Source organism: Talpa europaea (assembly GCF_964194135.1).
Source record: "Talpa europaea genome assembly, chromosome: 6".
Lineage (NCBI taxonomy): Eukaryota > Metazoa > Chordata > Mammalia > Eulipotyphla > Talpidae > Talpa > Talpa europaea.
The window spans coordinates 40,674,370-40,693,099 of NC_140072.1; the positions used below are offsets into that span (position 1 = coordinate 40,674,370).

General features: G+C 48.8%; 1 protein-coding gene across 1 annotated transcript; it reads left to right on the forward strand.

Annotated features, from left to right (window-relative positions):
* Positions 1 to 318: 318 nt before the first annotated feature.
* On the forward strand, positions 319 to 5,719 carry NEURL3 (neuralized E3 ubiquitin protein ligase 3; the record flags this gene model as incomplete). Its single annotated transcript, XM_084234804.1, has 4 exons — positions 319 to 346; positions 3,429 to 3,914; positions 4,801 to 4,872; positions 5,499 to 5,719. 4 exons carry the CDS (start codon positions 319 to 321, stop codon positions 5,717 to 5,719), a joined length of 807 nt encoding a protein of 268 aa, XP_084090930.1.
* Between the last annotated feature and the right edge of the window lie 13,011 nt (positions 5,720 to 18,730).

Consider the following 18,730-nt stretch of genomic DNA (forward strand, 5'->3'; position numbering starts at 1 on the left):
ATGCATAAATAAATCTTTTTAAAAAGAAGAAGGTTGAGAGGACTCATCAGAAGTAAGAGAGAAGCCTACCCGAAATCTTACTCAGGCCCAAATCACCCCAGTTCCTGTTTCCCTTAGGCTAGCCAACTGTGGGAGAGCTGCTGCAAGCCAGGATAAATCATCAGGAAATTCCCTGGATATTGTAATTAATCATCAACCCAGTAACGTGATTCCAGCTCTTAACAAGAGGACCTGCTGAGTCTTTGGAAACCTATGCACTAGCCTTCTCCAGACAACTCCTTCTGGACACAGTGACCTGTGCCTGAGGATCCCAAGCTGATGGGCGCCAAGCTCTGCTCCCAGGCTGGTAAGTGGGAGCCCTGGCCTTGGCCCTTGAACTGGTGGCAGAAGCAGAGGGAGGCTCTGTGTCATTGCTGGGGTAGATGTCCCAGGAAACAGAAGGATGTTCAGTGCAAACACTGCTCAGAAATAGCTGCTTCTGCGGGTCAGGCTGCCCTAGTTAAAGAGCCCCTGCAGTGAGATGCCCTGTCCCTGTAAGAATCCAGCACAGGAAGTGGCTCAGGCCCTGCATCCCTGCAGTGAGGTGATGACCCATCAGCTCCTGTTGTGCAGAGAGAAGACTGCCTAGGGTGGGGAACAGGGGAGAGTTTAGAGGACCTGGTGAGACACAAGAAGGCCCAAGTCTGCCACGTTGAGTTGTAGGAACTTGGGCAAGTCACTTCTCCGTAGGCCTCAGTTTCCTCAGCTGCAGGCCAGAGACAATGCAACCCAGCACACGGGCTGTCCCCTGCGCCGGGTGGTGGTGGTGGGGGGGGGTCAGGCAGAATAATTGCAGAAGCTCGTCCATGGGCGAGTCACTCTGCTTATCCAGCCTTTGGGTCCTGCCAGAAAATGGGGTTAGTACTAGGAACAGGCCACTCAGAGAGCCACACGGGGCCTGTGCCCATCTCTGCCTCCTCCTCTGCTTCCTGATTTGTAAAATGGGAATGAAGAGGCATACCTTGGGGGCTGATGGGAGGATTGAGTGGGTGAAGGTTTAGCACCTTTGGCAAGGGGCGGTGAGGTAGTGAGTGAGTGTGCGGGGAGAAGGGTGCGCAAGTCCACTGGCCACTTGGTGACACAGGACATGGTTCCTGAGGCAGGAATGTGGTGAGCGTTCTAGACTGTCAAATTCCTGCCTCTGCCCAGACCCCAGGATGCCAAGGCACTCATGCACCCACAACATTTCCGGGATCTTCCTCCCCCCACCCTGTACTGCCTGCAGTCCCCTGTGACCTCTTGTCCCTCCTCAGTCCCCCTGCTCTCATGGAGCCAGTCCTGCCTGAGTCTCTGTCCAGGGCTGCTGTACAGGGTATGGGGTGCAAACTCCATACAGGATCCCTTCCCAAGGGAGAGCAAGCAGTGCCCAGTCAGAATGGGCTCCACTCTGCAGTTTACTGTCCAGGCCCAAGATGCTGAGCATAATGGGTCTCCTGTTCTCCCAACCCAGGGGCTGCCCTGGGTGAAGCTGAGGCAAGTCCAGTTTGAATCCCAGCTCTGCCCCTGCTTGCTGCGGGCCCAGAACGCGCTGCTTGCCCACTGTCACATGGGGTCTCTTTTTGCCAGTGGTGGCAGGATGGGCCCTGCCGGTGTGTGGGGGACGATGTGCTGACACCACCCTTGCCAAGTCCCCTCCAGGGCTTCTCTCCTATGCTTGTGTCAGGGATGGGCAGTGCCCAGCCAAGTGAGGGGAAGGGTTCCACCCTCCTGGGATGGTCTTGCTGCTTATACTGGGTAGTTCCAATCCCCACCCCTAGTGCCCCAGACCCAATGCCTGCCCAGGTGGGCAGTTGACTCCTCTTGTTATGGACTTTATTAAGACAAGTACCTGGTGATGCCAGGCACCTGGCTGGTCAGTCCTAGCATTTCATTGTGGATACGGAGGCCTATGCCTAGGTCAGCAGAAGAGCTGAGACTTGAATTGGGGTGTCGGATATGGCTGCCCTCCATGAGCCCCCTTGGATGCCAGTCAGCAGTGTCCATTCAGTGTCCAGGTCATGGATTCAGTTCCTGGTTGCCATTTCTCCCTCCTCAGGGCCTCCCGCTTGGTTGAGGCATAGCCTCTAGGAGCAGAGGGTCCTGGGCAGACCCTTCAGGAAAGGAAGGAGGAGGGATGGCAGTATGGGTGGGGGCATGGGTGAGGGTCAGCTGAGCTTGGATAGCAGGACTCTGCAAGGACATGTGCAAAGGCTCTCAGGCCAGGTAAGACCTTGTCCCTCATGTCTTGGTCAGGGAACCATGGGATGCTTACCTTTTTCTCGTGAGGTCAGGGATGGAGTCACTGTGACCCAGGGACTCAGGGGTGTCACTAGTGCCTGACCAGATTGAAATCCCCTCCTGGGCCTGCTGGAATCTTGCAGCAATGTGCATGGTCAGAGAAGGGGCCTGGGAGAAACTGAGAAGAGGCGGGAGGGAAGGAGCTGGGGTCTGGCTCAAATTCTGATTGATTCCCCTCTTTTTATATTCAACAGTCAGCTCATCTCCTCCAACACAGGGAGAGCAGAAGGAGCAAGGGGAGGAGGCTAGAGTTAAGGCCTGGGGAGCTGGCTGAGAACAGTTCTGGGCTAGGAAGCTCCTCCAACTTCTCCCAGGTCTCAGGCCTGAGAGGAAGAGCTACCCAGTGAGGAACTTTCCCTTCCTGGCTGCCAAGTGGAGTCACAGCAGGAAGTTCCCTGAGTTCCAAGCCCACCTCAGGCCTTTGCTGGGGATTTCTTGATTCTGAGAGATCCTCTCCAACCCATGTCCCCTAACCCACAGAGAGCTACTGGGCCCCTATCTCTCCCAGAATTAGGAAGTCAGACTCACTGGGACCATGGCCTTCACAAGTGATGTAGGTGCTCTGTGGAAAAATCGGAAAGTCAGACAAGCAAGGAGGAAAACACGGTGCCAACGCCGGGCCTATCTGCCAGGGCCCACCACAGTTGGCAGGTCTACCCCTTTCAGGTTGTTGTAGATACAGGTACATGTACCTGTATGTGTATATGTGTATATAACATATATGTGCACATTATATATATACATGTATGTGTGTGTGTAATAAATATGTTGAACACAACCAGGATGATGTTCTAGCCACTGTTCTACAACCAGCTGCTTTCTATTTAAGGGCAATAATAACCATCACCAGGTATTGAGAGTGGAGGTATCAATTCTCTTAATTTTTATACCATCCCTTCTGGAGGAGAACTGAGGCTTAGGGGCATTCATTGTGGAACTTCATACCTGAGCAGGCCAAGCAGGTTCCCCACCCTACTGTAAGCATATCTCTGGGGTCCTCAGGGGGTGAGGTGGGGAGCAGTGCCCCCCAGAGGTAAAGTGGAGGTGGCCCCAGAGTGCTGGGAGCTGGGTTCGAGGTGATCCCTTATTGATGCCCCCTATGCTCCCCACAGATGCCCAGGCACCCCGAGAGAGACTTCTTTTCCACACTGAGGCCAAGGGCGCACAAGTGCGTCTGGAGGCCGGGCAGAGCACTGCCCGCAGGCACGCCACCTTCCATGATGGCATAGTGTTCAGTGCTCGGCCGGTGCAGCCTTGCGAGCCGGTGGCGCTGCGCGTGCTGCATCACGAGTGCCGCTGGCGAGGGGGTCTCCGCGTGGGCTTCACTCGCCTGGACCCTGCGCGCCTGTGTTCGCCCAGCCTGCCACCCTTCCTGTGCCCAGACCTGGAGCAGCAGAGCCCGACATGGGCGGCCGTGCTGCCCGACCACTGCGTGCTCCCCGGGAACGTGGTCTGCTTCTGGGTGAACTCCCGGGGCTGGCTCTTCGTTAAGGTCAACTCCAACTCTCCGCTCCGCCTGCGAACGGATGTGGCCCTGGGCGACCCGCTCTGGGCTGTGATGGACCTGTACGGGACTACCAAGGCCATCGAATTACTGGGTAAGGCAATGAATGGGTGGCTCCTCTGGGGGCATTTGGAGCTGCGGCTAGAACCCTACATTCATTCATAGTCAGCTTTTCCATCAGCTCCTGCCCAGGGTGGGGTTTGAAGACGGGCCCTGGGGACACCAGAACCACTCATAAAGAGGGCAGCCTTGTCCCTAAAAAATGATAAGACATATGTCCAGCACCCTAGACATCCGTTAAATAGCAAATCACCTGTCACAAAGGGCCAGACTTTGCAATCTAGGTAATATTCACTGGAGACAGCAATAAGCCGAGGCTCAGAGGTGAGCGGGAAGACCACTGGTGGGGCAAAGTCCAGACATTCACTCAGTGACAGGGCAACAAGAGCCATCTAGCTGCCTGAAAGAGGAGGGATGTCAGGGGCTCACGTAGATAACGAGGCACCCACAAAAGTACTGGCACTGCCGTGCTGGTGATCAGTGACCTGCACAGGCAGCCCATTCGCCTCAAGCTCCTTTGTTTTTCAACTATCTTGTCACCACTGCTGGAGCCTCACCTCTGGCGCACCTAATTTGGTAGGTTTGGGGTGGGGCGCAAACAACTGTTTTCTCTGCCTCTGCAGGGAATTTAAGGCCTTGGGCTTGAGGTCCTGGGTGAGGCTGAGGTCCTGCTCTCAGGTGGCAGCAGGGCAAAAAGGAGCTGTCTGAAGAAGATCAGGAAAAAGAATCTGCAGTTCTATAAATTCTCTGCTGGCTTAAACTGGGAAAAGGAATGGCCATGACAGGGCCTTAAGATTAGTGGGGAGCACCATCATTGTACCCCAGAAAAGAAAGGAGATGGATCTTGTCTGAGGGGGCTAAGGGGATGGGAGCACCCTGGTTTTGCTTTCCCTGGGCCTGAGTTTCCCTCTCTGCCTTAGATCCCACAGCCGGTGCCCTCCCCACAGCCACGCCTAAGGCTTTCTGTGATGACTTTCTGCTAGAGCTTAAAGGTGAGTGGTTTCCCTGATGCCAGCACTGGGGAATCTGGGGGAGGCTGGGGACCCGGCAATTCAGTCAGTTCTTTCCAAGTCTTATCAAGTTTCCACAGGCTTTAGGCCAAAAGATTTGGCTCTGCCTACAGGAAACCTAAAAACCACTTAACAGCTCTGCCTTCTAGAACATCGGCTGACTTTACAATTACAAAAGCACATTCATATGCAGATAAGTTATTTTGCCCCTGCTTTAAAAAATGCAGTCCACATTCATAGTAAACGTTTTGCTCAATAGAAATAAAATAAACATTAAAGGATGAAGAAGGAAGTAAAAAGATTAAAAAAAAAACACCCATTGCCTGTTAAGTGGATTTCCTCCTGGTACTTTGTAGTCATATATGTATATGGGGAGTCGTTTGTGCTTTGTTTTCCTAAATTAGAATTTTATGGAATTCTGTATATGCCCAATTGTGGTTTTCTTCCTCATTTTTTCACTTGATTACATGGGGAGCATTTTCTCATGACATCATATTCTTCAGCGTACGACCGTATCGTCCTCTTCCCTGTGGTTACATCATGAATAGGTTGCCCACCTCTTTCCCTCATGTGCCTCTCGCCTGTATTGTCCCTTTTCACCACCACAGCAGGAGAGAAGTGTGCCATCTGCTACGACCAGACTGCCAACACTTGCCTCGTCCCCTGCGGCCACTCACGCTTCTGCCACTGTTGTGCCTGGCAAGTCCTCAGGGACACAGCCACGTGCCCACTGTGTCGCCATGAGATCAAGGCCATGGCCCAGGCGTGGGGCCCTCCTGCTCCGGGGACTACAGAGAACCTTGCAGCCTGGCTGGCAGATTGGACCTAGTTCTGAGTCAGCCCCTGCGAAGAGAGGAGGTACTACCCCACTCTGGAGAAGAATGGGAAAGACCAGTCAGTCACAGGTGTAGCAGAAAGAAGACAGCAAGAGGATACTGGTTTTTCCTCCCTCCCCAACGATGAGGGGCCTGCGGGGCGAGGAAGAGCCCTCCTTTCTGCCTTCTCCAGAACTACATCTCCGCAGGGTGCCTGGTCGCAGAAAGTGGTTCTGCAGCGGGCCAGCTAACAGTGGATCCATGGTCAGCTCCAGGTTCATGAGTGCCCAGAGCTTGCCAAGGCTTTTGTCTGACTGCCTGACACAGCTACCGTGGACTTTGCGAGATCTGGGACACAGAAATCCCAAGAACCCATGTGTGTTGGTGAGAAGACCCTTTGCTCAGAAAGGGGATGACCTCTGTTTTATAGCTAAGGAAGTTGAGGTATCTGCCCCAGGGTATTGAGGAGCCTGGGCTGATGCAGGGAGGCTTCTGTGCACAATATTGAGAGCCCTGTGTGGAAGCCGGGACACCTCTCACAAAGTCCTCTGCAACATGAATCTGCAGTTACTCACCCTGCCTGCCCGGGAGGGTGGTTGTACAGTCCCATTGAGATTGTGCATCAAAAGACGATTCAGTACATGAGAGAGCACTGTTGTCGTTGTGCTAATTTTCGTGCCAGTTTCTGAGATCAACATAAAGTGTGTCTTTTATGAATGATGTTGAAATGAGTTGAGTCAGTGGGAGTGTGTGGTGCTGTGGCCTGGCCAGGATCCTGTGGCATTTGGGGACCCTCCTTCCTGTCCTCACAGACATTCTGGGCATGCAGTGGGCTGGGTGGATTCGAGCTGTCAATTCTGTTCTGCTGAGCACATAAAGGGGAATAGTCATACACTCCCCACCCAGAAGTCACAACCAGGCTTCATTCTTGCCTCCCTTGATTTAGGGGGACCACCTGGAGACTCTGTCTCCTGATGAAAGGAAGGACTGGGAGCCCACCTCAGCAGGTGTTTGTTGAGGGGAATGGGGGCAAGCTGTTAGAGAAACAGTGAGGAGCAAACAACAAGCCAGTGGGGGACACTCATAGTGAAGGTAGACCTTTCCAGATTCCACCCCATCTCTAAACCAGAGATCTCAGGCTCTAAGCATTACAACTCCCGACATAAGCCTTCCTGAAAGTGGGGGGGTGCGGTGTGGGGGGGTGGGCTGCAAAGAACCAGAGGCAGAGCAGAATGGCCATGCTGCAGTTAAGGAAACTGAGTGTGTTTTGCTTTTCTGGCTTTTGCTTGCACCCTGATCTCCTCAGGCGGTGCTACCTGTGGGCCTCCCTTGTGCTCTCCTCCCTTTCTCACTCCCCTAGTAAATAAACCTTTTGAAAGTTTTTTCTGGTGTCTGATTTTGGGTCTTAAGATGCGGTCTGTGGGGCCTCCCCGGTGGCGCAGCGGTTGAGCGCTGGGTTGCGAAGCTGCCTGCGCCCGCGCCCGAGGCGCCGGTTCGATCCCCGGCTGCTCCCTGGCCACCGGAGGAGGGTCCCACATGGCGCGCAGACCTCTCCTGCCGCCCGCTGCTCCCCTCAGCAGTGTACTTCGGTCCTTCTGCCTGCTCTGCTCCCTGCTCTGGCTCTGGTGAATTCTCTCACCCTCCCATGCTTCTGACTGTACCCAGTGCTTGTATAAACAAACGAACAAATAAATAAATAAAGCATGCCTCTATACCTGCCCTTTAAAAAAAAAAAAAAAAAAAAGATGCGGTCTGTGGGTGAGGACTCACAACCTGGGTCACCCCGTTTTTCCCACCCCAGTTGCTCTGTCACAAGTCACACCTGTGCTTTGCTGTTGCTCTCTGCTTCATGACTAGTGGGGAGGTGTCTTCTGGAGGAGAGGATGAAAAAGGAGGTTCCAACCTATGGTGCTCCTCCACAGTGTACTGCCCACACTGTAGTCTGCAGAGGGTTGGGATGTTGGCTTTGAGGACACCAGAGCAACTCTCATTCAAGTGGAATCCCCTCGCCACTACCCAGAGGGTGCTTTGCTGAGGTAACTTTGCTGAGAAACTGTTTCTCTATCTGTAAATGGGAAATGAGATTTTTTTGTTATGCCGGCAAGTTGTGAGGTTGAGGAGGACTCTTGTAACTTAGGGGAAGTGCTCAAACTCAGCAGCTACCTTCCCCTGGAAAAGGATTGGGGGTGGGGCACGCAGCCAAGAGAGGCCTGGGTGAGGTGTCAGGGGCATGGGTGTGTGAGCTCTGGCAGCCCACTGACTTTTAACAGGGGTCCCCAGACCACCCCAATATTTTGGAATGATTCCTATGGATCCTAAAACAAAATTTTCATCTTTAAAATGCCTTAAGACACCCAAGCAAGCTGATCTTAGAAATGATCTCTCACCAGAGGTTGGACTTCTGAAATAGTGGAACAAGACTTGTGCAACTCCGTTCCTCCACAATGGCCACAAATATTGGCAAAATTATCTATGATAATTTATATAATAATAAATTTATAATTTACTGGCAAAATGATAACAATCAACTTTCCAGAACTCTGGAAACTAACCAAAGGCTACCAATAATCTGAAGAGAGTTTATCCAAGAGATATTACTCAACTTTGGAAAGAACACTGGGGTTTGTGGGGCTTGAATTTGGCCTAGTCCCCCCTCTTTGGTCCATGCTCCATAGTAACCTTGAAAACCAGCAGCCTTGCAGCCACCAAAGGGGACAGACTAGCTCAGAGACTCCTCAGAGAGCTCTGTCACATCTGGAAAAATTTCATTTAGAGTGTTGTTATTCTTTAATTTGGATTCTCTTTGTGGGAAAACCCCTACCCTCAAGGGATTATCTAATTCTATTCAGGCCTCAATGATAAACTCTTTATCCCCAAGCTGTAATTTTGACTAAGGGGGGGTGGGGGGCTGGGCAGCAAACAAGAGCCCAGCTAAAAGTTTTAAAGGAGCAGTTGAGAAATGAGATAATCATAGAGGACTTGGAAAAACTCTGAATGTGCATGGTCAGGAAAGACCTGAGAGGGCTCAAATGTCTCACTTCTGGCTGACCTTGTGGTCTTGTGCAAGAAGGAAGTGAAGGCTGAAACAATTATAAACTTTGTGAACATTAAAGACATACCTAAGCCGGCTGCACATAGCTCCTTGGCAAAGGGTGGAAGGGCTCAAGGCGTTTAAAGAAATCTCTGTCCACTCATTACCTAACCATTAAGCTAACTGAGAGAGACATTGGTGACTGCACAAGGAATATAGACTTTATGGAATCATTCCAGGCAAATCATTAAACAAACACAAGGCAGCAACACAAGCCCTGGCGGTGGTGGTGGGGTGAGGGAGGGGTTTCCATAGCATCTATCTAAAAGACCCAGTTAAAAAAAAAAATTATGACACCGGCAAAGAAACAGGAGAGGATGACCCAAGTGCAGGAAGAAATGAGTCACTAGAAACTGTCCTTGAGGCTGGCCAAATGTTGGACTTACTAGGTAGGCTTTAAATCACCTATTCTATAAATATGTTCAAAGTACTAAAGAAACCATGTATGTCATCAGTGTCTCACTAAATAGAGACTATCAGTAGAGAGAAATTATACAAATAACCAAAAAAAAAAAAATTCTGGAGTTGAAAAGCACCAAACTCAAATAGAAGATTTGAGCTTCAAGAGGAAAAATTAATAAACTTGAAGATAAATTAATAGTGATTAACTTGAAGATTAAGTGCTACTAAGATAGTAGGAGTACCTACTCTAGAAATCACTTCAGTGGATGGAATGGGAAATAAACTAATATTAACAAAATGAAGGGAGTGTATGACAGTGTGTGCAACGGTGCATAGAACTTGTGACAGAAGAAAACTTGGGAACATATCTTATACATCACCAGTAGGTAAATGGTTATATCAACCAAGGCTTGTTCTTGTGTGGAACACCACGCCATGGGTACAAAAAATAAAGTTATCACTGTATTTCTGACATGCAGAATGCAAAATATAATAAAACTTGTGTATGTAAAAAAATATAAAATATCCTGTGTGTGTGTGTGTGTGTGTTAGTGTTAGAGACACATCTCCATAAAGGGGAGCCATCATTTCCCCCACCCCCACTTATACACAGCTGCCTTGGATTACAAGTCCCAGCATGCTATGAAACAGATTTCTTGAGCAGGAGAGCTACTGGGACCTAGGGGCAGAGCAGAGCAGCATTTATAGAACAATAAAGGCAGGCGGGCCTGTCTCTCTCTGGCTTCTCTGACCCAACTTGCACCCTGGTACTGCTGGGAAGATGACTTTGAGGAGACACATGGAGAACAGACATGTAGGGACTTGGAAGAGATGTGGGTGAGAGACACACAGGGAGCTGTCCGTGGCAGAGATGATGGCAGCTGTGATGTTTATTTGTAATTTTGTGCCTCTCCTTCCATCCCAGACCTGCCTAGCCCCTTTCTTGTGGTTCCCCATCAGAAGGTGCCTTACTCTGTGGCAAGCTTTTAGGCCTCAGTGATCCTGCTTTGGGCCAACCCTGTTAGGCCAGGTATTTGCCTATGAGGGGATGGGTAATTTGGGGGGTTTTATTGGTAAACTATTATTAGGAAGATCCTCTATGCACATGAATTTTACTAAAGATCTTTCATATTAAGAGTCAGCTTCCTTTGCCTTTGTGCACATGGGTGACCAAATCTCTTTCTGAGTGTACACCCCTTAATAATTTGGGATCCCTGGGTACTTCTTGGTTGCCTGCTGACTTTGGTAAATGCGTAATAGAAGCTGGGAGAATAACAGGTCACACGGGGAAAAAGACCAGGATACAGTAAATGTGATTGAGCAAATTTAAACTTAACTGAAATGTTCGAGCTTTTGTTTTACAATGAGAGTGGGTTTCTACATTGGCAAAAAAGCCAAAAATATTTGATTTGGATAACAGTCTGATGGTTCCTCAGAAAGCGAAACATAGAGTTACCATATAACCCAGCAACTCCACTCCTAGGAATATACGCAAGAGAACTGAAAAAATCTCTATAAACACAAAAATCTATACATGAATGTTCATAGCAGAATTATTCATACTTGCCCCAAAGTGGAAAACAACCCAAACGTCCATTCACTGATGAATGGATAAACAAAATGTGGTATGTCCATATAATGAGGTGTTATTTTGCCATAAAAAAGCAATGAAGTACTGATTCATGCTACAACATGGATGAACTTTGAAAACATGTTAAGAGAAGAAAGTTAGTCATAAAAGAGCACATTCTGTGTGATTCCAGTCATATGAAATAACAGGAGCAGGGCCTCCCGTAGTGGCGCAGCAGTTGAGCGCTGGGCTGCGAACCTGCCCGCAGCCTCTGCAGCACCAGATTGATCCCCTGCTGCCGGCGAGGGTCCCACATGGTGCACAGACCTCTCCTGCCGCCCGCTGCTCCCCTCAGCAGTGTACTTGGGTCCTTCTGCCTGCTCTGCTCCCCGCTCTGGCTCTGGTGAATTCACTTACCCTCCCGCGCTTCTGACTGTACCCAGTGCTTGTATAAATAAATAAATATTTAAAAAAAGAAAGAAAGAACAGGAGCAGGAAAATCTGTCGAGATAAGAAGTGTATTCGTGGGTGCCAGGAGATGTGAGAGGGAGGAATGGAGAATGACAATCAAGGGGCATAGGGTGAGGAAAATGCTCTACAATTGATTGTGCTGATGGTTGCACAACTTTGTGAATATACTAAAGCCTATTAAACTGCACGCTTTAAGGGAATGGACTTTATGGGATATATAGTATTTCTCAACTTGAAAGTTATGCAAAAAAACCCCATCCCAAAATAGACAAAGACATGCCAGTAGGAGCAAAACAGAAAGGCAACATTAGGCCTGGGAGCAGGGAATGTGGGTCTTGTGAGGAGGGGAAAATCAGCCTTCCACATGGTGTGCAGGGCACACAAAAAGATAGAGCAGCGCAAGATGTGCTGGGGAGGGCGCGCGGGCTGAAATACAGGAGCCATGAAGGCGCCCAAATGGCAGGCTGGCCGTGGGGTGGCCACGGAAACCCTCACTGTCAAATTGGCCACTACCAGCTGACTTCTCCCCCACCCCCAGCCCTGCATGTAAGACAGATTAGTAGAGGAACAAGCTTTTATTAAGTTTCAGTTTCCTGGGCCTCCCCGGTGGCGCAGCGGTTGAGCGCTGGGTTGCGAAGCTGCCCGCAGCCTCTGCAGCGCCGGTTCGATCCCCGGCTGCTCCCCGGCCACCCGGAGGAGGGTCCCACATGGCGCGCAGACCTCTCCTGCCGCCCGCTGCTCCCCTCAGCAGTGTACTTCGGTCCTTCTGCCTGCTCTGCTCCCCGCTCTGGCTCTGGTGAATTCTCTCACCCTCCCGCACTTCTGACTGTACCCAGTGCATGTATAAAAACGAAACAAACAAACAGACCAGCAAACAAATAAATAAAGCATGCCTCTATACAAAAAAAAAAAAAAAAAAAAAATGTTCTAAGTTTCAGTTTCCTAGAAGTCCAAGATTTATAGGTTGCGGTGATGAAAGTTCACTGCATCAAAGCCAACAGGACGTGTATAATGAATCATTGTCACTAGAATAACATACAGAGTAAAAGGAAAGTAAAAGTGCAACCAGAAATGGTCAGTGATTACTGTGAGCAGGAAGCCAGCCTGCACTAAGTCCGGGGATTGATCTGGGGTTTTCCTGAAGACTAGAGAAATTCCCTTGTGCAGGTGACTTTCACATGAGACTTCCTGTCACACTGAGTATATAGTTCCACAGCTCAGTCTGGGGAATAACAAGCATTCCTCCTTCCCAGGGGCCAGGTACACTCACACACACACACACACACACACACACACACACACAGAGTTCAGCTGCTGTCTTCAGTGGGACCTCTACCATCATTATGGCTGAATAAAGCCCCCTATTCCCCCTGACTCCCACCCCCTGCTAGGCCCTGCATGCAGAGCCTGATGCCTCCTGACAAGCTGTTGAGGAAACTCCACTTGCAAGGAGTCTATAAGCAAAGGCTGGGGAAGGTGGTGGACTGTACAGTTCCTGAGCCTGATGACAGGGTGAAGAGAAGTATCCTCCAGGGACTTGTACTCCACATCAGTTCCACCTGCCAAATGTCCTGTTCCCCTCACTTCTTCCTTTGAAGGAGGAGGAGATGAGGTCCCCTCATGAGCCTGGACGTAGTGACTCTGATATTCTGATATCACCAGCCTATTCCCTGCGTATAGGTCTGCACGAAGTCAGTGGGCCACAGCAGATGGTAACATTCCCTTTTTATAGCAGTAATAGTGGGGCCCGGAGACTGTGTCTGACTTGCCCAGACCACTCAGTCATCATGATGTTGTCAGAACCAGACCCAGAATCCCTGTATCCCAGTCAAGGAACTCTTCTGCCTCCTGCTGCGTCATTTATGGTCAGAAATGGGTGGGGTCACCTATTTGATGTCACCTCTTCCCTCCTCCTGCCCCCAAAGTACCCAACAAAAAAAGGAGTCAGTTCGGCCATCAACCGTGATTAGGTGGAAGGAGAGCTCTTTCCAGTCTCCCACCCAGATCCCAGCCATCTTGTGGGGTTCCCTCCAGGGCCCTGCCCCACACCCACTGCTGCTGTTGAATCTTGGTGGCTAAAGAGAGTATCAAATGCCAAATACATTTTCATTCCTTGTCTGTTCCCTCAAAGTGTGTGTGGACCTGGAGTTGACACCCCCAAGGGCTTCTCCTAAAAGGAAGAACCTAAGTGTTAGAGTATAGAGAATAAAATGTTCCTTTCCTTCCTCCAACGGAGACTGAAAAGGACACTATCCTTTGCTAAAACAGGGAAATCATACCTTTGGGTGACTTGAGAGTGCAATCCTTTTTTAATACTTTCAAGGAAGAGGATCTTCATGCTTAGAGCCCCACCCTGGATTAGTGTAGGGCCTAAACCTAATGACTGTTATCCTCATAGCACAGAAGAGGACCATGTGAAGATGGTGTTCAAACCCATTAGTAACAGAAGAAGGCAAATTAAAAGAGCAGGGAGGCAATCACACTGACAGACTAGCAGACACTGGCTGGACAATGCTATCTTTGTTGGGCTTGTGGGGCTATAGGAACTCTCAGGCATTGCTGGGGTGGGCAGGGGGTATAGACAGTGCCATTCTGGAGACCACTTGGTAGCCCTTAGTCAATGTAAGTATATCCATACCATAAGGTCCAGCAATTCTTCTCTTAGTAACTATTGCAAAGATATTTTCAATCAGGTCCAGAGAAGACATGTAAGGATGCTCACTGCAGCCAGGGCAGGCTCTGGGAGCACAACCTCGACACAAGCACAAGGCCCTGGATTTGGCTGTGTCGGCTTGTGCTGCCATTTTGCATTTTGTTTTGCTCTGGGCCCTGCAAATTATGACGCTGGTGCTGACTATAGCATAATTGATGGCGGTTGGAAGTTGATAGAAAGCTGGGATCACACCCTGGAAGACTAATGGATAAAATGTGGTGGGGCAAACCAGGCAGTCCATTAGATCTGTCGCATACAGCAGGTTAGCTACACATAGAGCAACATAAATGGATCTTAAAAACATACTACTGCAGGCAAAAAATAAGAAGCAGCGTCAAATATTTAATGCAGCATTTTTTATATAAATTAAAAATCATGCACACAAAACACCTTGGCAAAAACAAATGCAAATGGATATACATTAAACACACTGGAGATGGGCCTCCCTGGTGGCGCAAGGGGTTAAGCACCACACTTCGAAGCAAACCGCAGCCTCTGCAGCACGTTTCAATCCCCAGCCAGCCAGGAAGCAACCCACATGGCGAAGCAGACCTCTCCTGTCTCGCCCACTGCTCCCCTTAGCAGTGTATTTTGGTCAGTCTGCCTGTTCTGTTCCCCACTCTGTCTCTGGTGAATCCTCTCACCCCCTGCATCTCTGGCCTGTACCCCAGCTCTTGTATGCATAAATAAATAAATCTTTTTAAAAAAATAAAGTAAAAAAAATAAAAACACTGGAGAGAATGGAAATGAGAGCTGAACAAATATTTTAATAAAATGGGATATAGTTTTCATGGAACCCACAGTGGTAAATCTAGCACTACATTTCTTTTTTTAATATTTTTATTGAAGTTGTACTGGCTTCTAACAATATGTATGTTTCCTGCATACGGCATTATAATTCAATCCCTATGTACTGTACATTGTGCTCACCACCAGAGGTCTAGTTTCTGTCCATCCCCATACAGTTTACCCACTTCACCCACCAGCCCCACTGTTCCCCAATCTGTTCTCTGTATCTGTTTCTGTTTTGTTTTGTTCATTTCCTTTGTTTTTATTGTGAGGGTTTTTTTTTTGTTTGTTTGCTTTGTTTCTTTATATTCTGCATGTGAGTAATATCATACATCCAACAAAGATGTTAATATCCAAAATACATAAAGAGCTCCTACAACTCAACCACAAGAAGAACAAACGATAATGATTTTAAACATGGGCAGAGAGATTCTGTGGTGGCTGCTGCACAGACCGGACGATACTTGCTCTCAAGACTTGCGTTGCTTCCTCTCAGCGGTGGCAGACAGATCTGATATGGCTGAGATTGCAAAATGCAATCAGCCAAACAGAGGAAGACAGAAAAACACAAGAGAAAAATTCACTGTGTCCAAGGAAACCACTTAGCAAGAAAAGCAAGCAGGCGAAACTTGCTGGGGCCATGTGCTGAGGCCTGGGCCTTCTTACATCACTTCTAGCTTTTTAAGTTTACAAGATGCAAAGAAGTTGGGACAAGCTCAATATGACTCCGCTGTCCCTTTTCACCTCAGAGTCGAGAACTACTGACAAAGGAGGCCACGCCTACCTCTCCTATCTGTCTGCCTGGCTGGCAGGAAAGAAAAAGAACTTCCAGGTCAGTAAAGAAGTGCAAGGGGTTAAGGCACTATCTGCAGCCACTGCAGCATGAGTTCGATCCCCAGACAGGGAGCTACTCACATGGCACAGCAGACCTCTCCTGACTTGCCCGCTCCTCCCCTTAGCAGTGTATTTCAGTCAATCTGCCTTTTCTGTTCCCCACTCTGTCTCTGGTGAATCCTCTCACCTCCCACACCTCTGGCCTGTACCCCAGTGCTTGTATGCATAAATAAATAAATCTTTAAAAAAAGAACAACAACAACAAAGAAGCTGGGATGACACGGAAACCTAGAGTAAAAACTAAGTTGATCCAAGGCTGCAAGTCTATAAAATGAAATTAATCAGAGTCCCATTTTTGTTGTTGTTGTTCAAACAATTCTAATTATTGGAATGCACCTTATTTGAGCTATGCAAATGAAGTTTTTAAACCTGAGGGGCGGAGGGGGGAATGGGCAGAGAAACAGAATAGACACTTCTCCAGACAAGAAGTAGAGGTGGTTAACAGGCACATGAAATGATGTTCACCATCACTGTTACTCAGGAAGTGCAAAGCAATAGGTTTCTTATATCTGTTATTAAATATAACCCTTATTTATAACCCAAAACTATCAATGTGTTTTACAATGTAGGTTTATTACAGGAATGCCACTGGCTAATATGTAATAATAGTTTAAATGTTTGTTATAGCTTGTAATGTTTATATCCCACTCATGACATGATCCAACCAATATAAAGACTGGGTACTATCTCCAGGAATAAGTAAAGTATTACTTCCTTGCAGATGTTCATGCAAATTTAAAAGATAAATCCTTCGTCCTAAAACAGTGCTAACACATTTCCAAGGACAGTGCCAAAGGTGGAGGACAGGTCACTGTCTGTGGGTTCTCATCCATGTGCTAACAATTGCAAGGCCACTCAGGCTCAGGGTGGAACTACAAGGTTTATTTAACAGGATATTGGGGAAACAAAAGTGTTTCTAAGGCCACAGGAGATGGCAGGCAGGGGCCAGGGAGGCTTGGCCTGGAGGCTCTGGTGTACCCTCTTGCCCTCCTTGCAGTCTGTAACTGCGAGGTTGCCTGGGACTGGGAGGCCACTGGGAGACTGTCCTCTGTACTGACCCCTACTGGTGAGTCACCCCCTTTCTCCTGTTGACCCAGAGGCTATTGAGAAGGTGCATCAATCAATAAAGAACATCTTTTGGCCTCCCCTGGTGGCACAGCGGGTTGAGTGCAGCACTGTGAAGCTGTCCGCAGCCTCTGCAGTGCTGGATCGATCCCCGCTGGCCAGCGAGGATCCCACATGGCACGGCAGACCTCTCCTGTCTTGCTCACTGCTCCCCTCAGCAGTGTATTTCAGTCAGTCTGCCTGTTCTGCTCCCTACTCTGTCTCTGGTGAATCCTCTCACCCTCCGCGTATCTGGTCTGTACCCCGGTTCTTGTATAAATAAATAAATAAATAAATAAATAAATAAATAAATAAATAAATAAATAAACGAACGATTGAATGAATTAATAGGTAAATAAATAAATACATAAATCTTTTAAAACTAAAGAGGTAATGGGGAATGCAGCTAGGGAACAGTTTCCTTCTCTTCAGGCAGTTGTAGCCAAGTAGCAGCCCAATTCAGTGTGACGAAGCTGAATTTTTTTCAGGAAGATGGTGCAAAATCACAGAAGGAAGCCCCTGAATGTCCCAAAGCCTCACCTAAAACTTTGAAAGCCAAAAAAGCAATGCCAAAAGGCATCCACCGCTACACACCAAATAGAAAATCCCCATGTCACTCACCTTCTGAAGATCCAGTGTTCTGGACTCCAAGGTCCCCTCTGCAGGTTCTGACACCATGTGAAAGACTTTAACAAGAAAGTAAGACAGTTGGCAAACAGACAAGCTTTATTAAACTTATGTTCCACCCAATGAGAACAGCATTGGAAAGGGAAAAAGAAGTTTCCATGCTGAATCTCAGGGGGAGTCCTAAGAGGCGGGGCTGTGGGGGTTGGGGTGAGAGGATTCACCAGAGACAGAGCGGGGAACAGAACAGGCAGACTGACTGAAACATTGTAGGGTAAGGAAAAATGTCAGGCTTTTCTGCCCTCCTGCCATCAGGATAGATGATGGATCCTGCGGTCCTGAATGCCTGCCTGATGGTGGCACCTGGAATAGAGTGTGGGCAGATGTAGATAAGGATTCACTTAGGCTAAGACTGTGCTTTTTCAAGGGCGGCGTCACAGGGACGCCAGTAGAAGCCAAAGCAGAAGCCAAAAGAGAAGCCAAGAAAGAAGCAGTAGAAGCCAAGAGAGAAGCAGAGAGCCCAGATAGAGTGAAGACCTGCTGGGGGCTGGGAGGCTGGGAGGCCCCCCAGCACCCCTGCCTGCCATATGCCTGGTGAACCCCAATAAAAGACCTGCAGAAAGCCACTGAGGACTCTGACTCCTCCTTCACCCGGTCTGCATGGGATCAGAAAACCTGCCCTGTGTCGTTCCTGCCTTTACAAACACACTGCTGAGGGGAGCAGCAGGGGAGACAGGAGAGGTCTGCTGGGCTATGTAGGTTGCTCCCTGGCTGGCCAGGGATTGAACTCATGCCGCAGAGGCTGCGGATTGCTTCATAGTGCGGTGCTTAACCCCTTGTGCCACCAGGGAGGCCCCTAAGAGGCTTTTTAAAAAGGGATCTTCCTAACAGATCGGGTCAGAGGGGAGTAATGTCCAACATGTCTTGGGTCAGGCTATACTAACGCATATGTGGAAGAGTTACATGCTTCTTCATATTTCTCCTGTTTCCTCATCATCTTAGGTCTCCACTGGGCTATGTATCCTAGATGCTATTAAGACCCCTGTCATTTCTGAGTCAGGGCCTTTGCTAACTGTGCATGTGGGCCTATAGCCACTCCCTCTTTCCAGGGCATGACAGACAATTAGTGCTAAAGCCCTGACTTTTGCAAGATATATGGTCAAAATCTTGCACCTGGATGGGGCATCATACGTCAAAATGTCTCAATTTGTTAATCTGGTGGGGCATGTCAGGGTTGTTAAAACAAAATGTTATATAGCCCATTTGTTTGAAGCTGGGTCCAAGAAAACTTCCCCTTCTTCTGCCAGCTGTGGCTTCAAAGCAAAAGGTCTGGTAACTCCTCTGGGTGTTAGAACAAATGCAGCTTC